Genomic DNA, 21,503 nt, shown 5'->3' with positions numbered 1-21,503 from the left:
ATACCAACTGACGAAACTAATGCAAATTTGATTAAAACTGGAAAGACGTAGAACAGTGAGTGTCGTTATATGGAGGTCCTCGCGTTCTATGTATATGCCAGCATGAGAGTAAATGGTGAGTTACTAATAGAACAAACGTTCTTAAGATGTAAAAAGCTTATTTCTGCAAAGAAACAATACATTCTGGCAATACTGCACGTATGAAACCCCCGTACCTCTTGGCGTCTGGGACCAGTAGCTTGTACGACCAACCTTGAACTTTCTGCGTAATATGGTTAGTATTAACGAACATGAATGTGGTGTGTGTAGGATTAACTTCTGAGGAAAACGTGGCTGCAGTGACAGTTGGCGTCTATGACCGATTTTGCGACCTGGTGACTGTAACCTTATGTCTTACTTCAGATGTGCCAACTGTAAATCACAACCAATGCTATTACGGATCCGATGGGACATCATGCACGCATCACTACTCATATGAATAACATGTAATCTACAGATTGGTATTGTTCAACTAAAAATATTTGAGGAGTGCATGGGCAAGGACTTCAGTAAAAGATGATTGTCTATCTATTAATGAAGGCAAAGCAAAGGTTTTCACTATATACAAACTATTAAAAAGATCTCCAATGGAAATTTAATGCTGGTGAAACAAAATGGAAAGTAAACGTTCCTTCCTGTACTAATCAAACTGAAATTAAATCTTTAGTTTAACGTCCCACGATCTAAGCAAGTGAATGATGATGGAAGACTTGGTGGAACGAAAACGTGGAAGGAAACGGGAGTACCCCGAGAACACCCACGGACTTGATGTTGTCTACAACAAACTTAGTTGGTCGGGGATCGAACCGGGGACCTTACACACCAGAGGTAAGCAGTCTACCACTGAGCCACCGTAACCCCCTTTCTATACTCAACTGTTACTGAAGGCAGAATTGTTAAACGTAACATGCTACTGAACTGAACACATTAAAGTTCGGTTACATTAAAGTTCTAATAAGGAACAACATCCTCAGAACTTAAAACATCGAATGATTCTGCTGTCTAATTGAGACGAAGATTATTTAAGTTCATAAAATTTACGTAAAAAATGAAAACTATAGCATATAAGAAATAAATGTAACAATCTTCCGGGTAGGATCCCTGCCGGACACTCCTGAATTCGTGACTGTTTCAAGGATCCCGAAGAACAACATGCTACTCGGGTGCGCAGTAGATGCATTAATATCTTCTCATGGTCGCCGTCCAATTAGTAAAGCAGACCATGAGCGTAGAAGATCACGCGCTTGCCTATAGACATGGAAAATTTGGAAAAACGAAGCTATCATCTTTCCTAATAATAACGACCGTAGACTATCATTGCAAATAGAATCCATTGTAATTATAAGTGGTGTATGAGAAAACCAAAGACTACCTGAAAATATCAGCACAGGATATCCTTCGTTCGTGCTTCACATCCTCTTTACAAATTGGAATGGTGGAAAGGTTCTCCTGCATCCCCCTGGCTAGCAGCGTCGCCAACTTCCCATTTCTCCACCACCTTTTGGAGTTTTCCATACCACTAAGCACTGATTCAATCATTCAAGTTCAAACTTAACGAAAACCTGTTGCTCATTCTCCACGCATTGATATATGAATGTTTCGCTCCTCCCCAGCACATCACAAATACGGAGGGGGGGACGAACGGGGGTCGATGAAAACAGCCAATTAAACCTTGTTTTCAGAATCACGTGTCTTTGTATACCTCTTTTAAAAAAATTTTTAATTGGTGATAATGATGACGTCACTGCTGCCAAATTCTTCACCTGACAAACCTCATCCCTATCAAGCTGATTACGAAAACCATGTTAAACTATTCTGTTCAGTTGTTCGTCAGAAGAGCAACAACGAGAGACATTGTTCTCAGTACTCTCGAGGTAATTAGCGCCTATTCCTTGATGTGCTCTCCGCTTACAACAGTCAGGAAAATATCTTCTCTCCACTAACTTGTACTCATAAGAAGCAAAACTACTTTCGCAGATTTATTACAAATGCTCACGGAATACCAATCATCTGGTATTATGGTACTATAGAGAGACTATTTCTTTATTATGGCTGAAGCTCTACAGGATACATTAACGAAAGTTCAATAAGAGAGCAAAAGGCACGGCACAGGTAAAATTATAAATTAGATATTAGAAATAAGAGGATTTTAAAGATAATTGAATAAGAAATGTTTCGAATTAGGCGAAGAGAAGAGGGAACAGTCTAACGGTCAAAACTGTCACCCAATAGCATTGTCAAACTGTTGAGAAATGCTTATGTAAATGGTGTTTTAACAGGTCTTCAAATTAGTGTTCTTTACTGGGTAATCTCTTGCAATTGTAGGTGCGCTACAGCATTTACTCTTTTAGCGTAGAAATACCGTATTATTTTATTACTCATCACTTCTTTAAAATAATCCGAACTTCTAAACACATTTAAACCGCGAATAGATACTAAATATATTCCATTAGTTCCTAAAGGCCTTTCTATTTAAAGTATGCCACAGCTGGCGTTCCTGTCGATGTATGTTTTCCCGTACCTCCGTCGGAATAGGAGGGCAAATTGCTTTGGACGATTTCAATTGGAAGATTTCGGCCGGTTTCAAAACTGTAGGATCGATGCGTTTTGTAGAACTGAAAAATATCTGAGGATGTTATTTTTTTTTTTTTATTATTATTATTTTTTTTTACATGTACACACTGAAGTATTCCCAGTTCTACAAAACATGCAGATCCTACAATTTTCCTAAGTTTTCTGGGATTTGCTGCAAATAGACGAAAGCCCTTTTGGAACTGGACGAGTTAATTGTTGGATGCAGAAGCATCGCCACAATGAATTATTTCACGGGTTTCACGGTGGTCTGTCTTGTTAGCCATTCTTAGTAGCCTATGATCTTCAACTCCTCAAGATCAAATGACTGAATGACAAATTGGCAACAGAGCTGAGGTCATTCACTTCTTTTGCCTAAACAAAGGGAGCTTTCCTTCTTAAGAGGACGGCAGGGATGGGGCTGCAATGTTTCACATATTTTCCGAGGGTACACTTGAAAGGCTCTAATAATGTAACAAGTAATACCCTGTATCTGCTATGAAAACTATCTTCTTGCCTTTCGCCCTTCGGTCTATGACACACTTCATATGTTCAATCTGGTATAAAACTTAATCAATAATTTCAGTTCCACAACTACCACATAGCTTAACCTTTAGTAACACTATCTTCTGCTAACTACATGTTTTTATAGTCTTCAAGCAGCTGTTCGGGCAAATAGGCAACCCTACAGATCCTGTTTCCTGAAGTTTATGTTGTCGCTGGGTAACGATCATTGTTAGATCCCGGCAACCGGTCAGGTGCCGCCCAACCATGCTCCAAGTGTGATCGATATGGGTTAGGACCGGACACCTAACAACCCACGTTTGAAGGTATGTACTGAGTTGCTTTGGCGGTATGGAGATGCGCGATATCCTACTGGATAATGGAGCCACGCGAAATGTCAGTTAGGCCGAAGGACAGGTATGTACGACGCACCGACTGAATGAATACAGGAAGCAAGCGCTCCCTACCAGAATGTGAAGTGAGAGTTTTGTATAGTGGATGTGGACACCAGTTAATTGATTGAAAACCAACTCATTAATCAACGGCAAATTTAGACATCTAACAGCTTTAGGTAAGTCTTATCCTAAGCCCTCCTTCTCCTGTAAACACTCCTTAACATTGCTTTCTTTCATTCCTAAAATGTTCTTCCCGCGCTCAGTTCCTCTGCGTTTAACCAGTGCTCGTAGGTTTCCGTAAGAAAATTTCCCTCAGCTGACTCAAAAAATTCCCTTTACTATAAAATTTTCCCTAGTTAGTTGAGTGTCCAATTCCTATGCCTGAAATTATGTGATAAGTAGAGACCGGATGTTTAGGCACTAAAAACCTGGAAAATAGGCAGGCAAATAGGCACTTAAAATTTAAAAAATAGGCAGTAAAATAGGCACTAAAATGTAACTCGAAATAATGAATATAAATACTCAATACCATTAAAATACCAAGTCATGGATAATGTTCAAAGAATATAGAAACATACTTGTTGGTTAAATAATATCTTCTTTTACTGTATATGCAAAAACGAGGTATGTTATGCATTGCACATACTGGGTGAATCTGAAAGATGTGCACATACTTCGGGAGGTGATTCGTGACATGAAAAGAAGACAAAAAGTGCTGTTGCATGTTGTCGAATTCTGCGTCGTGTTCGAGTGACAGGGGTGCCAAATTGGAATCGAAATCGAATCCCGACAATTGGAACGGGACATAAAGGTGCGCACATACTTCAGATGATGATTTGTGAAATTCAAGAGGACTTTAATCTTCTTTTCATGTCACGAATCACCTCCCGAAGTATGTGAACATCTTTGAAGTTCATCCTGTATATATATTGTAACGTACCACGAGCTTGTGTTTACAAACACATAAGTAAATATGTGTGTATTATGTTACATAAATTATATATTTTCCCAATGAAGGCTTATTTTGAAGAAAATGCATTGAATAGGCAATATTAGGCACTAAAACAATTATTTAGGCAGTAAAGGTCGAAATAGGCAAAATAGGCAAAATAAAATTGGCTTAAATCGAAACTATAACCCCCCATATAAGCTTTAAAATGTCATTTTTGATCATATCTTTAATATTAAAGAATAGGCATTTTGCCTAACATCCGGTCTCTAGTGATAAGATTAATTTAGTTATATTAAAATTAGTGACAACCACGCTTCTTTTGTTCATTTGCTTTTATTTACTTATTTATTTATTTACTTTTTTTTTCACAAGAAAAGATACAAATACACTCAGCCAACAACGGGTGCAAATTGTGCTCCTTTGAACACAAACAGAAAATGTCGCTATTGTACTGATTTATTTCTGAAGAACAAAGCAAAATTTAAGCATTTATATTAGTTAATCAGTCAACGGGAGAATTTCCCTGTATTTTCATGGTTTATCGAAAAATTTCCTTTTTTCCTAATTTACCTACGAAATTTCTCTAAATTAGGGGAATTTCCCTCAAACTACTAATACTACGTTTAATAATAAAGAACTAACAAACAGTTTGTCACAATCCAATTCCAACGGTCACAAAGAAGATTCATTCAGGAGTTTTTCGTTCCGACTATAAATGATCCACTCAGTTCAAATTTACTCAGTTAGCACTATTCACACTTATAAAAATAAAACTATTAAAATTCAGAATTCTCTTTCAGAAAATCGAAATAGCAACAAATTATCTCAATAACATTGTTCATTCAAGGCAACTGGAATGACAAGAAATCTTGAACATAATCTTTCGGAGCGAGAAACAACCAAGTTGGTATGACTTAGTAACAAATCGATAAAAATGATCACCAGCTAACAATTGAAGCTGGGAGCAGGTATACAAAGAAAGAGAAAAGAACAGTCAACAACAATTTGTTTACATTCTTATTAATAAACATTCTGAAAGAAAGAAAATAGTTGTTTCTATTTACAGACACTAATGCTATTTACATAGGCTGCATGCAACAGGTATTTTTTTTTTTTTTAAAGTAAATACTATGTTTTCAGAAACAAAATGCAATTGTCAGTTTTTAAAATTCACTGAAGAAATGAGAACATGAAAAGGATACTGAAACATTGGGAGGGAGCAGCCGCTTCAACGACCTTGTTGGGGAGCTCAAGGGATGTGAGCCCCCCAGGTTCCGGATGCTATGTGTATAATGTAGTTACGTATGAGAAAAATAGGGAGGAACGGTGACTCAGTGGTAGAGCGATTGCCTCTGGCGTATGGGGTTTCTCTTTCGATCTCCGGCCAAGTAAGTTTGTGGTGGATAACATGGTGTCCGTGTGTTTTGTCGGGGTACTCCCTTTTCTTCCACATTCTCATTTCACTAATTCTTTCATCATCATTCAATACACGTGTCTTAATCATCCATCTTCCTCAGCCTAACAGGTAAAAGCGTCGGACGTTATAACTCAAAGATTTCGTTTCACTTTCGTGTGAGAAATGTCTCAGCAGATCTACACTGCATTGTTACTACAGCCACCGTATTTACCATATTTAACTGTTCTGTAACTTAAAAAGAAAATCTTAATGGACTTCATTTTCATAACGACGACGTCATATTTAGACGTTTAAAAATATGCAGGATTGTTCCAAGAAGTATGTAAACCTTTGGGGGGGGGGGATTTGTATATTTTCTTTTTACGTTAGTCGGGAAACTTTTCGAACTGCATTCGTACTATAATTGTAAACGAAACCTCTGTGCACACAAGACGTGTAAGTGAAAATCTTCCATCGTTCCGACCAAACAAAGGAGAGAAGTCTGTAATACAAGGCAAAAAGTGTTAATTTGACCGGTGCTTCTGTCAACATAAACTAAGACAATGAGCGATTGTTTATGGAAACAATCCATTATGAAGTAATCACGAATTCGAAGAAAGACTAACTGAATCCACGACAGAAATAACTAAAGTGTTTAAAGTGAAACAAAGGTAAAGGAAACAGGGAAACACGACTAATTGGATAACTTAATGTAAAGTTGTTTTTGTTCTGCAGTTCCGGGAACAAATCAAAAGCTGAATAGATGTTCTTTTATTTATTTATTTATTTATTTATTTGTCTTTACACTAATGCTAATTGAAAGTTCATATAGTCACTTTTTGGGTGTTACGGTCGGGAAGAACTTTAATATGGGTTAATATACACCATGCTCTGGGCCGTACGATTTTGGGGCGCAAAATTTTCTCGGATCATTCCTTTTTCTGGAAGTTCACAAATGTATGATGCATACGCACAGATCTGATCTAACTTTCCGTTTTCACAGAAATTTTACTCAAACCTAATAAATACCGTGACAGAGGAAAGAGGAGTTTAAATCTTTTTCTGAAAAAATCTTATTGTAACATAAAATGAAGATTAAATTCCTCGTGTAAGCCATATATGTTGTGAGCTAGGAGCAGCTGTGTCGAGTTTCTTTGTTGCATATTAGTGGAAAATAATTTCCTCCACATTCGGAGGAAACTTTAAATACACCGCGGAAATATTGCTAATCTACACTGAGCACAAATCAAAGAAATGTCGCCAGGAGAATCTTCCGCGAAACAACGACTGATACTTACGGGGCAGCCCGCCTTTTTTTTTTCTTCTTCTTTTACACCGACAGTACGGATACTTTTCGAGTATGAGAGATTTTTGTCATTCCTCGGAGAGATTTTTCTCCACAAAAGTTGGCATCACTGAGTACAGTTTCAAGATGCGCTCTAGTAGTGGGAAACGTGGCTTTTAGCAGTAGCGTCATTTCAGCATTTGTTTGGGGGGGGAGAAAAGTTTTACGTCAGTATGTTATTATAATATTGATTAAAATCTTCCCACTCCTCCAGCCCCAAAGACGCCTTTGTTTTAGGATATATTCTGTCATTTTTAAAGGCATAAATGCATGCATAATTTCAAGGTCTTTAGCTCACAGAAATTCGAGCCCTACCTGCTATAATATTATGAAATATGTTGCATTTCTTTTGGTTGGCATTGAAGGCCATCCTCTTAAGTTCTCTAGTGTTTTTTTTTTCTATTTTTTTTAACCCAAGAATATTAAAAGATAGACCTGAACTACATCTCTGTTGGTTGATTGAGAGTCTAGCGTCCCGTTCAGTACCGAGGCTATATGAGGTGTGGACCTACAGCTTAATATGCTTAACGTTAACTACATGAGTTCCCATCGGGAATTGAACTCGGATCTCCCACGCCAAAGGCGTTTACAGTAACCATATAACCAACGAATTAGTCTGTATTCTACTAATATAAGTAGAACTGGTGTATGCATGTATAGACTTCTTTAACTCCCCCCCTCCCCCTTCATTTAAATTTGTTAGTTTTTCGCATTCCACGTGCAGCAATAATCCTTCTTACCATTTCTAAGAATTTCATTGACTTTCCATTTTCTTATGCTCTTTGTTCAAAAATAATACTGTATTTGTCAAATTTCATTTCATGTAAGAACCGTGCTCTTTTTTCTTTCTTTTTCGTCCATTCCACTCTTTTGTTTCTTTTTGTTAGTCGTTACTTTCTTTCGTTTGTCCTATCATATTTCGACCGCTGTTATTTGTGATTCAAGTCAGCCGTCGTCAAAATGTGGCGCCATCGAATTTCATACCTCCCTCGCGTATTTCCTTCTTGCTAATTTAGGTATTATCTTATCTTTCAGTTATTTCTGCCCCTCACTCAATGTTTTCATTCCTCATACCTGGAAGTGTCATTATGCATATATTAAAGGAAGGAAAATTAACTTCATTAAGGTTGGTTTAAAGGGACAAGTTTTGCTGATAGATGGCACTACAGTCTTCGTATCTCTCCCATGTATTTTTTTATCTTTCACGAAAATTCACGATTTATCTTACAAATTTCAACCTACAGACTTCAAATTTTTTGAAAAGGAACTTCATAATCTATCGAAGGCCATAATCCGTGCCGATTTTTTATTTAGAATTTTCTTCATGGTTGAAATGGCTTGATTGTTGAAATGGATATCCAAACCTTTAACAATGGAACTGTTTCAACAATGAAGAAAATTCTAAATTAAAAAATCGGCACAGACTGTACCCTTTAATAGCTTATGAAGTTTCTTCTCTAAAAATTTGAAGTCTCTAGGGTGAAATTTGAAAGAGAAATTGTAAATTTTCGTGAAAGGTAAAAAATACATGGGAGAGATACGAAGACTGTAGTGACATCTATCGGCAAAACTTGTCCCTTTACACTCATCTTAATATTTGTCAGCACCCAAAAGGAAAAATATAAATGCTCATTCACGTGCTGTGCATAGCCCTCCCCGAAACAAAATCCTAAATACGCCACTGAATATACAAATGTATAATATTTGAATTGGAGGAAGGTTTGAGAAAGACTGAATAGATTATTTCTTTCTGTTTCATTCTTTACACTGTTTCCATTGAATCGAGTAGACCATTTCCAGGAGCAATAAAGTAATTTTGCTGGGACTAGATTTTTGGGAAGGAAGGACGGAGAATTCACATTAGCTTTCCCGACTCTAAATTCAGAAACATTACATAATACTTGACAGTCATCATCGGCTACATAAAAGATTTAATTCTTGGTTCTGTGTTCAAGTTTAGCGTCCTTTTTCAGTCTATATGAGACGTGAACTTACAGTGTAAGGTGGTATCCAAATCAAACGCAATGCTTTCAATTTTTTAAATGTTTCTTCACTGGAAATCGATCCCGGGGCCATAGCTACTACAGTAGATCAGCGCAGGCCCGTAGACAGCCCAAAAATGTACAGGGGCGGTACAACCTAAGGGGGGCCGATCCAACCATATTGTAGTTCATTTGCAAGCCTGTGAAAATTTTAGGTGGGACTAGTAAAAATTTAGGGGGGCCGGCCCCCACGTGGTCCCCTGTGGACAAGGGCGCCCATCAACGGGACAAGTGGGGCGCTCGCCTCCTCTGGAGGAAATTGTACTTCGGAAGATCAAAAAACAATAGATTTTTTAGAATAGTTACCACAAAATTTGATACTACATTTGAAATGTCGCTTATACTTGTCCCCTCCTGGAAACCACAACATGGGTGCCCTTGCCTATGGATACGGAGCTGGATCAGCGGGGAGAGCAGTGAATATTGTAATCCATTTTAAAACCGATATACACATTACAATTTTCTTGGAATGAAATGAAATCTGTAAGTTTTACGTCCCACGGTTATGCCGGTTAGGCTAAAGGAGACGGTGATGATGAGAGATGAGTGAAATGGTGGAATGAAGAAAGTGGGAGGAAACGGGAGTACCCCGAGAAAACCCACGAGCACGGTGTACAATTTTCTTGGAAAATTCATCCCGTTCAATGTAATAGCTATATTTGAAATACAACGTTAAAATTAGCTTTAACTACGTTACAAGGAAAATGAGTTGTTTCATATATAAATAAACACTTTTTGCTTTTAGAAAGTAGCTAGTTATAAATGGGACAATCTCGGTTTTCCTTTGATGACGTAATACTTAAGACAAGCGATATTTCAATTGTTATCACTTGCCTAGTTAACGGCCCATAACAAGTTTAATATTTACAGTGGACGTTTCTTATCGCTCCGTTCTACAATAAAAATAAAATAAAGGAAGAAATGTTTTGCTAGTATGAGGTTTCTATCGCATAACCATATACATTACAAAATCTATTAACTTATGCCAATATATTACAGTTAATTCAAATATCTCACTAACCTGAGGTTATTTATTTATTCTTAGCTAACACTAGAAAACTATGTTGCGGATGTTTTTTCAGGGAAGTTCATGATTCAGTCATTCATAAAATTGCATTCGCAAGTACGTTTCAAACGTTTAAATTACCTTTGGATTATAAACAACTAATAAACGTATCATGTGTCATTGTATTGTTGCATAACTTGTGAACAGATGTTTAGATTTCCAGCTGCTAGAACGCGCTGCTTTTGTTTTTTGTTTTTTTTTAAAGTTTCGCTGACATATCGCTAGTTCAGACAAGCCTTTTCTTCATTCTAATTCTTACACAAAATCTGAAAACATGATGCTCATTCACACTTAGAAAGTACGAAAAACACCACAAAGGAATTATATCTTCCATTTGTTTTACAACATATATAATGCGGTTTGCCTATTTCCTCTAGTAAGCAGTCAGCCATGTTGGTATAAACAAAAGAAGACTTAAAATGAGGTAAAGGCAAAAAGAACTTACCTGTTGCTTGTGGTGGTATGAATTGTATCAGATCTTCCGGCGGGTAGACTATTAAAGGCAGACAACTTGACGATCGTTGGTTCGATGGCTGTGTTGGTATTCGTTTCTGACAGGAGCGTGTCGGTGGGCGCTGGGCCCTGCTCCATGTCGGTCACTTTCATGCTTTTGTTCGTTGACGACAATCATCGGCGGCGACAGCGCCTCTGCGAATGAACCACCTGTTGCCTCTCCGGCGAACACAAGCGGACTAGCGAAGCGAGTTACGTTGCGTGGCGTGGAACGGAGCTGCTGTTGCTTCGGATGGCGTACACTCATATGCACTCGCTCAGACTCTTTGCTTTCTCCGACCATCAGTCACACGACTCATTTGTTGATGAAACCTTTCACACTCTTCTCATGTCTTTAATCTAAAGGAATTATTTTAAATTATATTTTTTTAAAAAGTTGTCGACTGGAGGGACATGAGCAGGAGAAGGCGCGACCAGCCCCTCATTCATTTTCCTCTGTTTTCTATTGGGCGAAGTAGTGAACATTATGTTCAGTAGATATGTGGAATTCTTGAGATGTTAAGGTGTAATATGGCGACAGGACTGGCCAGGTAGCACTTAAAAGGCACATTCTTCCCCAAATTGTTTCTTCTTGTAGGTGGACGGATGTAAAGGATTGGAACAGACCTGGAAATAGAAGGAATGCTAAGTTACGCAGTAAACAACCATTCACACAACTATAACGTTTTAGAATGTGTCAATTTTAGATAAATCATACAGTTTTTCACCTGATCAAATTTCAATTTGATGGACTGAAATTAGTATAATATATCTAAATATCCTTTATTTCTTAAAGTGTGTCTTTTTATTGTAGAATTCTGCCACAGAGACAGTCTTGTAAATCGTGTTGTATTAACCCTTTTATGTTTTATGGTAACTTTCGTTATCATGGCGTAGTATTGTCTTTGATCGCTTATTTAGGTTCTATAACAGGCATTTAAGCCTTTTTTTTTTTAATTATTAGTCAAGTCAAGCATCAATCAAAGAACACACCAGATGCATTTTAGAACCGAATGATCAACATGGCGGCCCCAAGTGGGGGGCGAAGGAGCGTAACATTGATTTTCTTTTCTTAAGGCAAGTTTCAAAACAATTTACGCCCTTAGTTTTCAAGATATCAGTTTGAAATTTTGCATAAGGATTTTGTGCACCTTTCAGTATTTCTCAATTTTTTTTAGGTCCCTACGTGATACCGGGCCCCTTCCGACGCGGTGACTTTTTCAGAAAAATGTCCGGTTTTTCCCCAATTTCTCGGTTCAGATGTATGATACGGACAAGTGAGTGGTATCATTGAAAAGGGCGAATTATACTGAAGAAAATGGCGTTTGAACCATGACCCTAAGCCAAATAGTGATGGCACAGTAATTTTTAGAATTATATATCTGGCTTATATAATTTTTAATATTATATAAGCCATCACTATTTGGCTTAGGGTAATACCGTTGGAAAGGATGCTCTATTCTGGAAAAAACTAGGTATGAACCAGGATCTTACGATCGATAGTAAGGAGGCAATAGCTGTTTGAGTGAAAGTCTAAAATTTACCTCAAAAAGTGGAAATCCAAAAAGGGTTAATTAATACGTCTTTCAAAATTTATTATACATTTTGTTACTGTAAGTAAAATTTAGAAATAAAAAAATCTTTCCGCCTATTATTTCGAAACCAAAAGAATTTTCTGAGTAGATTAAGGAAGTCGAGAATTTCCGCCATCTTTGCTCTTTAGTCTGTTGATTTCGATGGAAAATTAATTTTGATATTTTTGCAAATATACTGGAATTTCAATGTTCTGATTGTCAAGTCGAAGTACATGTCTCATATTTCTTGAAAATTGAATATTTTGTTATCTGCTTTTAATATTTATAAATGAAACTTAATTTTAGTTATATTAAATTTATCGATGTAATGTAAATTTATTTTGAAAAAGAAACATAGATTTAATTCAACTTGAAACAAAATTTAGTATAATGGAACCATTCAAATTCCCGTTGATTTTGACGAAATCAGAAAAATACTTTCACATTTAAATGAATGGCCTAAAAAGTTATGTGTTATTAATAAATTATGTGAAAAAAAAAAAAACCAGGGAAAAGTTTGTGCAGCTTTTCAGCGTCACTATGCAAAAATACCCAGAAAAACACAGCCTTTTAATAAAGATCGTAAGAGAGTGAATAAATCAAAAATACACTTAACGAAGACGTCTAAGAAAAAGCAAGAAAATCTACACTGTGTTTGTGAGAAGATGAAGAAAAGGAAAACATACATAATGATTGAAGAATAAGAAACACACCCAGAAGAAAGTATGTTAAAAGGAGACAAAAGATCAAAGAAGGGGCGGATCCAGGGGGCGATCGCCCCCCCAGAAGAGGAAACTTTTTATTTTACATATATAATAAAACCCATCCAAAGTTTGGAGCCCTTAAAAGTAGCAGTATGACAACCCACCGCCCCCTCCCCCAGAAGTCGGTCCTGGATTCGCCTCTGGATCAAAGATCAAAGATGAAGAATATGTGCATTGGAAATGATTCATACATACGCGAACCGGGCAGGATACTGAAATCGAGCATTTATTATTATTATTATTATTATTATTATTATTATTATTATTATTATTATTATTATTATTATTATTATTATTATTATTATTATTATTATAATTTGATGGTTATAGTAAGCTAAACGAGGTATATGCTGAATACAATTGATCGATGGAAGATTGTAAAATGAAGGGTGTGAGAAAAAACATTGCGATAATCCTAATCCTCAGATACGATAGGCCTATTATCCATCTCAAGTAATTGTCTCCAACAGGAAGGAAAGATTCTTCACACCCTATGCACCAACTCCTTGTGTCATCCCTTACGAAATATTTGGGTCTCATGTTGCGATATACTTAACCCCTTTCTGCATGATTTGTTTCTTTTAGCGAAAAAAAAAATCAGTATTGGAAAGCCTCATATGGAAACTTGAAAAATGAACTTGAATTTTAGATTTTTCACTTAATTCCGACGAGAAATAAGTAAGTGCCATATATGACACACTTACAACTCACAAAGAACATGCCAGATGACACCAAAATATCTTATTCGTACACGTCAATATCTCACACAGGAGACAAAACAGTCAGTTGGTGCCTTTGATAAATCATAAAAAAGCTAAAGTGAAAAAAGGGTATGTGCCATATATGGCACGGCATGCGGTAAGGGGTTAAAGTACGAAAGCTCTATTTAGTTGGAATCAAAACTTGTATCTTAATTATTAGGATGACGCAGTAGGACTTAAGAAATTATACTGTTAGTCATTCCATAACTCCACATGATATTTCTTGAACAAAAGCGTAGAAAAATATCGCAAAATATAACTGATCAAGAATATCACTCTGTTCGTTTATAAACACAACTCAAGTTTGAGCTCGGTCGTGGTGGCTCAGTGCTAGAGACTTCACCTCTGGTACAAGGGGGCCTTGGTTCGATCCCAGCTCGCGTCAAGTGAGCTCTGTGGTGGCCAATCAAAGTGTATGATTATCTAAGAATTGGTGGAATACGAACATTAGAGGAAATGGGAGAACCCAAGGAAACACTTAGACACGATGTTGTCCACCACAAATTCACAGTCTGGGATCAAACCAGGAGCGTCATTTTAGACTTCGCTTGAGGGGGGCAAAAGCCCCACAGACATAAGGCTTTCCGGGTTTGTACTAGTATATTAGTAGACAATCGATTGAAGTATATATATTCCTCAAACTCTTGGGGGGCAATTGCCCCCTTCTGCCCTCCCTAAATGACGCCTCTGGATCAAACCAGGGGCCTCTCATACCACAGATGAGCAATCAAAATGTAGAATTCATAAAATGTGTTAATCTTTCGAAATGTATAGTGTAATGTTTCTTACGTCATTACATAATGTCGCAAGTTGAAACAACAACAACAAAAAAACAAAAAAAAAAAAAAAAAAAAGCAAGATCAAAATAGAATTTAGAAACCAAGCATCAAGAAAAATCAAACAATTATTTTGTTCATTGCAGAAATACACTGTTTGCGATGACAGGTTTTGAATGTTTAACATCCGAAACACGGAAGTTTGAGCATTTGCAAGCAAACGAAACATATCCTGAATAAATGAGATCTTTATTCGAGAATTTCAAAGTTCATTTGCTTTGACTTCGCATTAACCCAATTTTTGCTGTTTATTTAGCAAAGAGTTAAATGCTCGCAAAAGAAATAACGAGCAATTTATTCTGCTTTATACGCTCGGCAATGGCAACAACCGAAACGCCTCGAGTGCACGTAAACGCTGACAGATGGCAGCACAAAGTAAATATACATGTGCTGCACTCAAGCGTGTAGAGTTTAAAATACATCGTTAACTTAAATTACATTCAGTTCCATGTTTTTTTTATTCGTAAGTACTAATTAAAAGCAGAGATCTCAATTTTATGCTTCATGGCTTTTTAAATTTTCACAAGATTTCGTAATAACTTCTAAATAGTAGTAATTAGAATTTTGTTATTTTACCAAGAAATAAGCCATTTTCCTTGACCATGGTATCTATAATATTGGTAAGGAAAGATGTTTGAATAATTTGATACGTAATGTAAACATTATTTTCTATACATATAAAATTTATTTCTTCCGAGTTGGTGTAGGACTTTAGGTTATCACCTAATCATGGAACTTGGTGGGGGGGGGGGGGTTGCTGAAACATGAAAAATTAGCACATGACTTTTGGGGTTCCAAATTTGAAATTTATGTCCACCAAGATTAAATATCTGTCAAATCAAGAAACTCACCAAAGAAGCATCAAATTATAAGGTTTCATTTAACCGTACATATTGTACCGGTGTAGATGTCACTTCTTTCCGTTGTTTTCCCGTCAGTGTTAATGTAGATGTATTGTGTCGTTAACATAATCTATAACAATGTACTTAATTTTGTTTACGATGTGTGTCAATGAAATAAATATATCAGAACGGAAGATCAGGAAGGTATGAGGTGCAGCAGAAATTTTAACATTCCTCGGTCTCTTTTAGAACGCAAAGAATGTAAATACTAACGGGATCATATAACCTTGCTGAAACTATGAAATTGTCCTACTCTCGACTTCAGAGAGTGAAATCACAAATTATCTTTGATACAATAAAAAGATTCAGTGAATGTAAGGGGACCATTAGGAAGACCTAGGCGGAGATGGGAGGACAATATTAAGATGGATCTCGCAGAGATTGGAATACAGGGTAGAAACTGGATGCAGTTAGCTAAGGATAGAAGTCAGTGGAGAGCTTTTGTGAACGCGGCATTGAACCTCCGGGTTCCATAGGCCATAGAGTTAGTTAGAATGTAAGGGGAAAAAATCTCATTCATAGCAACGTAGCGATGGGGAGCAGAGAACAGCATAGCATAGAATGACTGGTGGAAGGTATCAACTCTAATTTCATATTGTTTCTTCTATCCATACCCATACTCTTAATATCTCTTACACTCTCTATTTACAGATCCTAAAACGTATTGATATAAAATGCGATACTAAAGATGCAGAGAACGGAGCTACACCAGGTTCCATTTTTGACTTCCTTGGAAGAATTTCTGAGCTCATTCCCCGTCGTTTCACATACGCATATTCTAGCTTTACGTCCCACCATTATGCCCTTTAGGTTAAAAAGAGACGATAATTAAAGTACACGATTATTTATGAAAGTGAGTTTCGTTTCACAGTGTAAAACTACAATAGACTTCCAAACTATGGGGAATTCAATACTCAAAAATTGAATATACATCTGTAACTACTGGTTGCACTAAATAATTAATATCAGACAGCCTCGGACGCTTAATCTATATCAAAAAGTCATCACTCGCTATCGTTTATGTTTTTGTTGTATAATGATAAAGGTTAAAAAACAACAAATAGTTAATTTGAACCACTTCTGAACTGAATAGATAGTTAAGAGAGGATTTAACCTGGGAAGCTGAATCGATTCCCAAAACTGCATCTCGATATATCTTACAGATTTTGTTTTACGGAAAACAGTATTGAAAGCAGGAGTAGGCCCCTACTAGTAAATTTCAACCATTTCTGGTTTTGATAGAGTGTTGTGGGTTGTGATGCTATGTTCTCTTGAGACAGTGGCGTAACTAAAGGCTTGGGGGGCCCTCCTGCAGACAGCATGGAGCGCGGCCCCTTCTCTATGTCCCACTTCACGATTTGAGGGCCTCCCGATGCCTTGAGGCCCCCCCGCAATGCAAGGTCTGCGGGGCCCTTATTTACGCCCCTGTCTTGAGACCCTGAATAGATTGCGGAAAGCAGTTTCTCGCTATCTGACACCATTTTTGTTCAATAACGATAAGAGTTGGAACCAGAAATCTTTAATTTGAACCACTTCCGATTTGAATAGAGCGTTAATGAAGGAAATGGAATCGGTTGCAGAAAAAAACGCATCTCGATATTACTGTTTTTGGTCTATGGAAATCAATATTAAAACCGGAAGTTGTAGTTAATTTAACTACTTCCAGTTTTGGTACAGTGTTGTGGGTTGTGATATATTCTCTTGACATCCTGAATCGATTCCAGGAAACAGCTTGTCGCTTTATCTGTTCATTTTTGGCGACAAATATTAAATCTGAAACTTGCTAATTTTAACCACTTCCTGTTTAAATAGAGCAGCGTTTCTCAACCTTTTTCAACTTGCGGCACACTACGGGTGTTACTTGGATTCTCGCGGCACACTTATAGATAGATATTATTATTTGTAAATATAAAACAGAGTGGTATTTTTTTCTCTGATTATTGATCTCCTTCTCACAGAGAAGAAAGCTCTATCACTGGTTTACCCCGTGGTAAATCATTTTGCTTATTTTTCATTCTAATTTAAAAATAGAAAACAATTACAAAGAAATATTGGACTCAGGTTTTTAAAAATACGCTTTAACTGTATCCAACCTTTTAATAAGAAGGAAGACCACTAAACAAACAAACAAACAAATCTCTTTTACTTTTAAAACACAAATATAGGTAATTTGTCGAAAGGATTGAATGCTATTTTAAATTTTCAAGTTACGAAATAGTCTGCAACAATAAAGAAGCAATAATGGTCATAACAATGATAACAGGCATACCAGCTAGCTCGGGAGTTTACAAGGGCAACACCAAATCGTCGTCTTATATTGTCCCACTTCCCTTTCCTCCTACATTCTCATTTTGCCAATTCTTTCGTAATCGTTCACTTTCATTGATCTCTAGCTCCTTTAGCCTAAAATGCATAAATGTTTCGACAAAGAAATCGATTCTTCTTCAGACCCACATTTCTAATGCTTTTATTCATTTTTCTGTAGTATTTATGTTTCACTCTCGTACAATACAGTTCGATATTTCATACCAAATATTCAATGAATCTTTTTCTTAGATTCCTATAAAGCTGGGACCTTTTTAATAAGCTTTTCACACCCGAAAACGTTAATCCTTTCCCAACTGGTCTAGTTGCTGCCAGTGGCAAGGGCGTTTGGCTCCGAATCATGGGACAATCCGTTGGGAGTTCGAGTCTGTCTAAAGAGTAGATGGTCGGATTGTTAACTGTCCTCGATATTTATGTGTTCGTGTCCCTGTCGTTAAGGTTAGTGGTAAAAAATAAAAAATAAATAAAGACGTGGTAATTAGGTAAATACAGTTACTAATAAACGTTCAGCTAATCAGTTATCTTTTATTTAAAAAAAAAGAAAAAAGAAAGAAAAAAAGAGAAAGGCGCGCGCCTTTGGTGCACAAGGTACCGGGTTTGATTCTCAACGAGAGTGACTTGAAAATAGAACACATTACGATTGTTCGAATTAGACTTTGAACTGAAGACCCTCGGTGCTAAAAATGGGACCCTAAATCTCAACAAACAACAACTCAAAAACGTTAGTCAAGAAATAGTTATTCAAAATTAGTCAATTCGCCAGCTGCCAATCTCCCCCTTCTTCGTTACCAGTACTAAATTAATGTGAGTTAGCGCAAAGCCCCTATATAATATTTGATGACGTCACATCCGGCAAATCAAAGAAAAAAAGCACTTCCTCTCTAGCCTTGCGGCATACATTTTAAATTAGTTCAAGGATTAAAGGGAGAGAAGTGGCGGGGAAGTTCCTCTCCCAGAAGACCTTTGATGTCTTAAGAAGTTATAGAATTCAAAGAAAATTTCAGTATTTTCGAAAATGATGTTTTACTACGAAACATAATCTACCAACCAATCCTGAAAATAATTGTCTCCCTACCTGCAGATCCACTAGAGTTAGGTAAAAGTTAAGTAGATCGCAGTCCTCCCGCCAAATAATTCTGTAGTTATGAATACTTTGTTCTCTTCCCAAAATTTGCCTTTCGACTCAACTGATTACTGTAACTGCCGTAGAATTAATGTCTCCAGGGATTGTATATAAGTTTTTGTTCGTTTCTAATTTCCAGCGTTGAGAAGCCTACAGTTTAAAACTGGTCAGAAGCTCATATATTTCCAGCGCAAATTTAACTCTTATCTCCTACGATGAACAAAATACGCTAAACATAGAACCAGAGGGAGCTGATACAATAATTGTGGTATGGTTCTCGTGCTTGGAGCTGAATGTGGAGACAAAGGGAATATGCGGGAATGCTCTTCTCCAGACGTAATTCCGTGATTTCATTAACAAAGAAGGTATTTATTTCTATGATATTACCACCACAGTTCATTTAGCCTTTTCCTGTGTGTGTGTTCTTAGATCTCCAGCAAAATAGGGAATGAAATGGAATATTCAAGTTTTATGTCCCACGGTTATGCTTGCTAGGCTAAAGGAGACTGTGATGCAGTGGTGGTGCTACAGGAGGGGCGAGAAGGGGCAACCGTCAGCTCAATATTTTTTATCGCCTCCCTTCGCCCCCGATTTTTCTATGTACAATTGGTAAATAATATGTACAATCGATAATATTTAAAGCAAAACAAGTGTGGTTGCCTCGCCTCCCCTCTTGCTTCCGTACTATTACGATCCGAGCGCCGCTACTGCGATGATGATGAAAAATGAATGTAATGGTGGAATGAAGAAAGTGGGACGAAACGGGAGAACTCCGAGAAAACCTACGCACATGGTGTTTGTGTACCACAAAGTCCACTTGGCGCGAGCTCAGATCGAACCAAGACCTCACACACCAGAGGTGAACGCTCTACCACTAAGCCACCGCGGCCCTCCAGCAAAATAGGGCCGCCCATAGGTAATGCGGGAAGGGAGTGTGAAAAGTTTATATATTTATTTTGTGTCAATTTTTCAAGTTTGAAATCCCCGCCAAACTGCCTCTGGTGCTTGATAATACGTACGATCAACTTAGCTAATGGAACTTTTTAACAAAAGCTATTTAAGTTTCAAAATTTAAAATGATTGCAAACCAATCAAAGAAATTGATTTTAATCCTATTTCGTAACTGTCTTTTACAACAAATATCGGACATTGATTGTGATGGCTGACCACCAGTATTGCCAAGTTCAACGATAAGTTCCTATACCTAGCACTTTGCCAAGTTTGTCAGCCACAAAATAATTATGTTCGAGTCGGGGGGAGGGGGAGAGAAAGTTGGGCGCACAGAAATTTGGAGTGTTCTCACAGAAAAATTGTCTGGTGTTCCATGAAATGTATGGGCAATTCTTGAGCAGATTTCTGGCTTTCGGCATTTAAGGCCATGTGAGCCCGTCACGTTTGAGGGATGACGTCCCTCGACGAGCACACAATCCGGGGAAAGGGAAGGAAGACAGGAAGCAGCCTGAGACCTCTAAGTTAGATACCACCTCGGCATTGGCCTGGTGGGAATGAGGAAAACCCAGGAAAACCTGAGAAAGCTTTTTACACTTTTTCGACCAAGTGACCCCACCGGGAATTAAAATAAAATGAAACCTTCCAGTTTAATATCCTACAATTATTCCCTTTAGGCTAAAGGAGACATAATTAAGAGGCCTAGTCATGGCGAAATTAAAATTCCCCTAATTTTACAGTAATGATGTTATATCTTCAAACAGATAAAAGATAATCGAAATGTGGAACAAGAGCGCCCTAGACAATATTATTTTACATGAGATACCGTTATCATGACTCACTTATCTGCTTTCGATTTCGAGCCATTTTGAAAATCGGCATTTATTTTCGCGTTTCTAAACAGCTGAAAATGGAAAGCCACTAGGTGACTTGTGATAACGGTACCTCACGCAAAATAATATTGTCTAGGGCGCTTTTGCTTCATATTTCAATTATCTTTTATCTATTTGAATATATCACATAATTACTGTAAAATTAGCGGTATTTTAATTTCGCCGGGATGAAGACTCTTAAGAATTGGTGGAATGAGAATGTGGGAGAAACAGGAGCTCCGAGAAAACCCGCGGACACGATGTTACCCACCACAAATTTACTTGGCCAGGTATCAAACCACGGACCCCATGCAATAGAATTATGCGCTCTACCACTGAGCCACCGTGGTCCCCCTACAAAGCAATTAAGTCCCTAGCAGAATTCCCTGTGTGGATTTTATTAGAAGCAGAGGAGGAAGTGGTTGATCTACTTCAGCGTTTCCCAACCTTTTTCAACTTGCGGCATACTACGGGTGTTACTTGCACTCTCGCGGCACACTTATAGATATTATTTGTAAATATAAAACACAGTGGTACTTTTCTGTGATTATTGATCTCCTTCTCACAAGAAGAAAGCTCGAAAACTGATTTTTTCC

The 21,503-nt window shown here is 37.3% G+C and overlaps 2 protein-coding genes across 9 annotated transcripts in view; both read right to left on the bottom strand.

Annotated features, from left to right (window-relative positions):
- The window catches only part of LOC145665060 (G protein-activated inward rectifier potassium channel 3-like), a 74,392-nt gene extending 63,476 nt beyond the window's left edge, over positions 1-10,916 (bottom strand). For all 3 annotated transcript variants that reach the window (XM_081732320.1, XM_081732318.1, XM_081732319.1), the window contains exon 1: positions 10,756-10,916. In XM_081732320.1, coding sequence (XP_081588446.1) covers positions 10,756-10,916 — 161 coding nt within the window. The remainder of the gene's footprint in view (positions 1-10,755) is intronic.
- LOC145665058 (ATP-sensitive inward rectifier potassium channel 12-like) overlaps positions 10,911-21,503 on the bottom strand; it is a 286,562-nt gene continuing 275,969 nt past the window's right edge. For all 6 annotated transcript variants that reach the window (XM_081732311.1, XM_081732316.1, XM_081732315.1 and 3 more), the window contains one exon: positions 10,911-11,429. The gene's annotated coding sequence lies outside the window, so the exon portion shown is untranslated. The remainder of the gene's footprint in view (positions 11,430-21,503) is intronic.

Source organism: Thermobia domestica, chromosome 11 (assembly GCF_964235325.1).
Source record: "Thermobia domestica chromosome 11, izTheDome1.hap1.1, whole genome shotgun sequence".
NCBI lineage: Eukaryota > Metazoa > Arthropoda > Insecta > Zygentoma > Lepismatidae > Thermobia > Thermobia domestica.
Note: the sequence above shows the minus strand (reverse complement) of the source record. Positions and strands in the feature narration are given on the sequence as shown.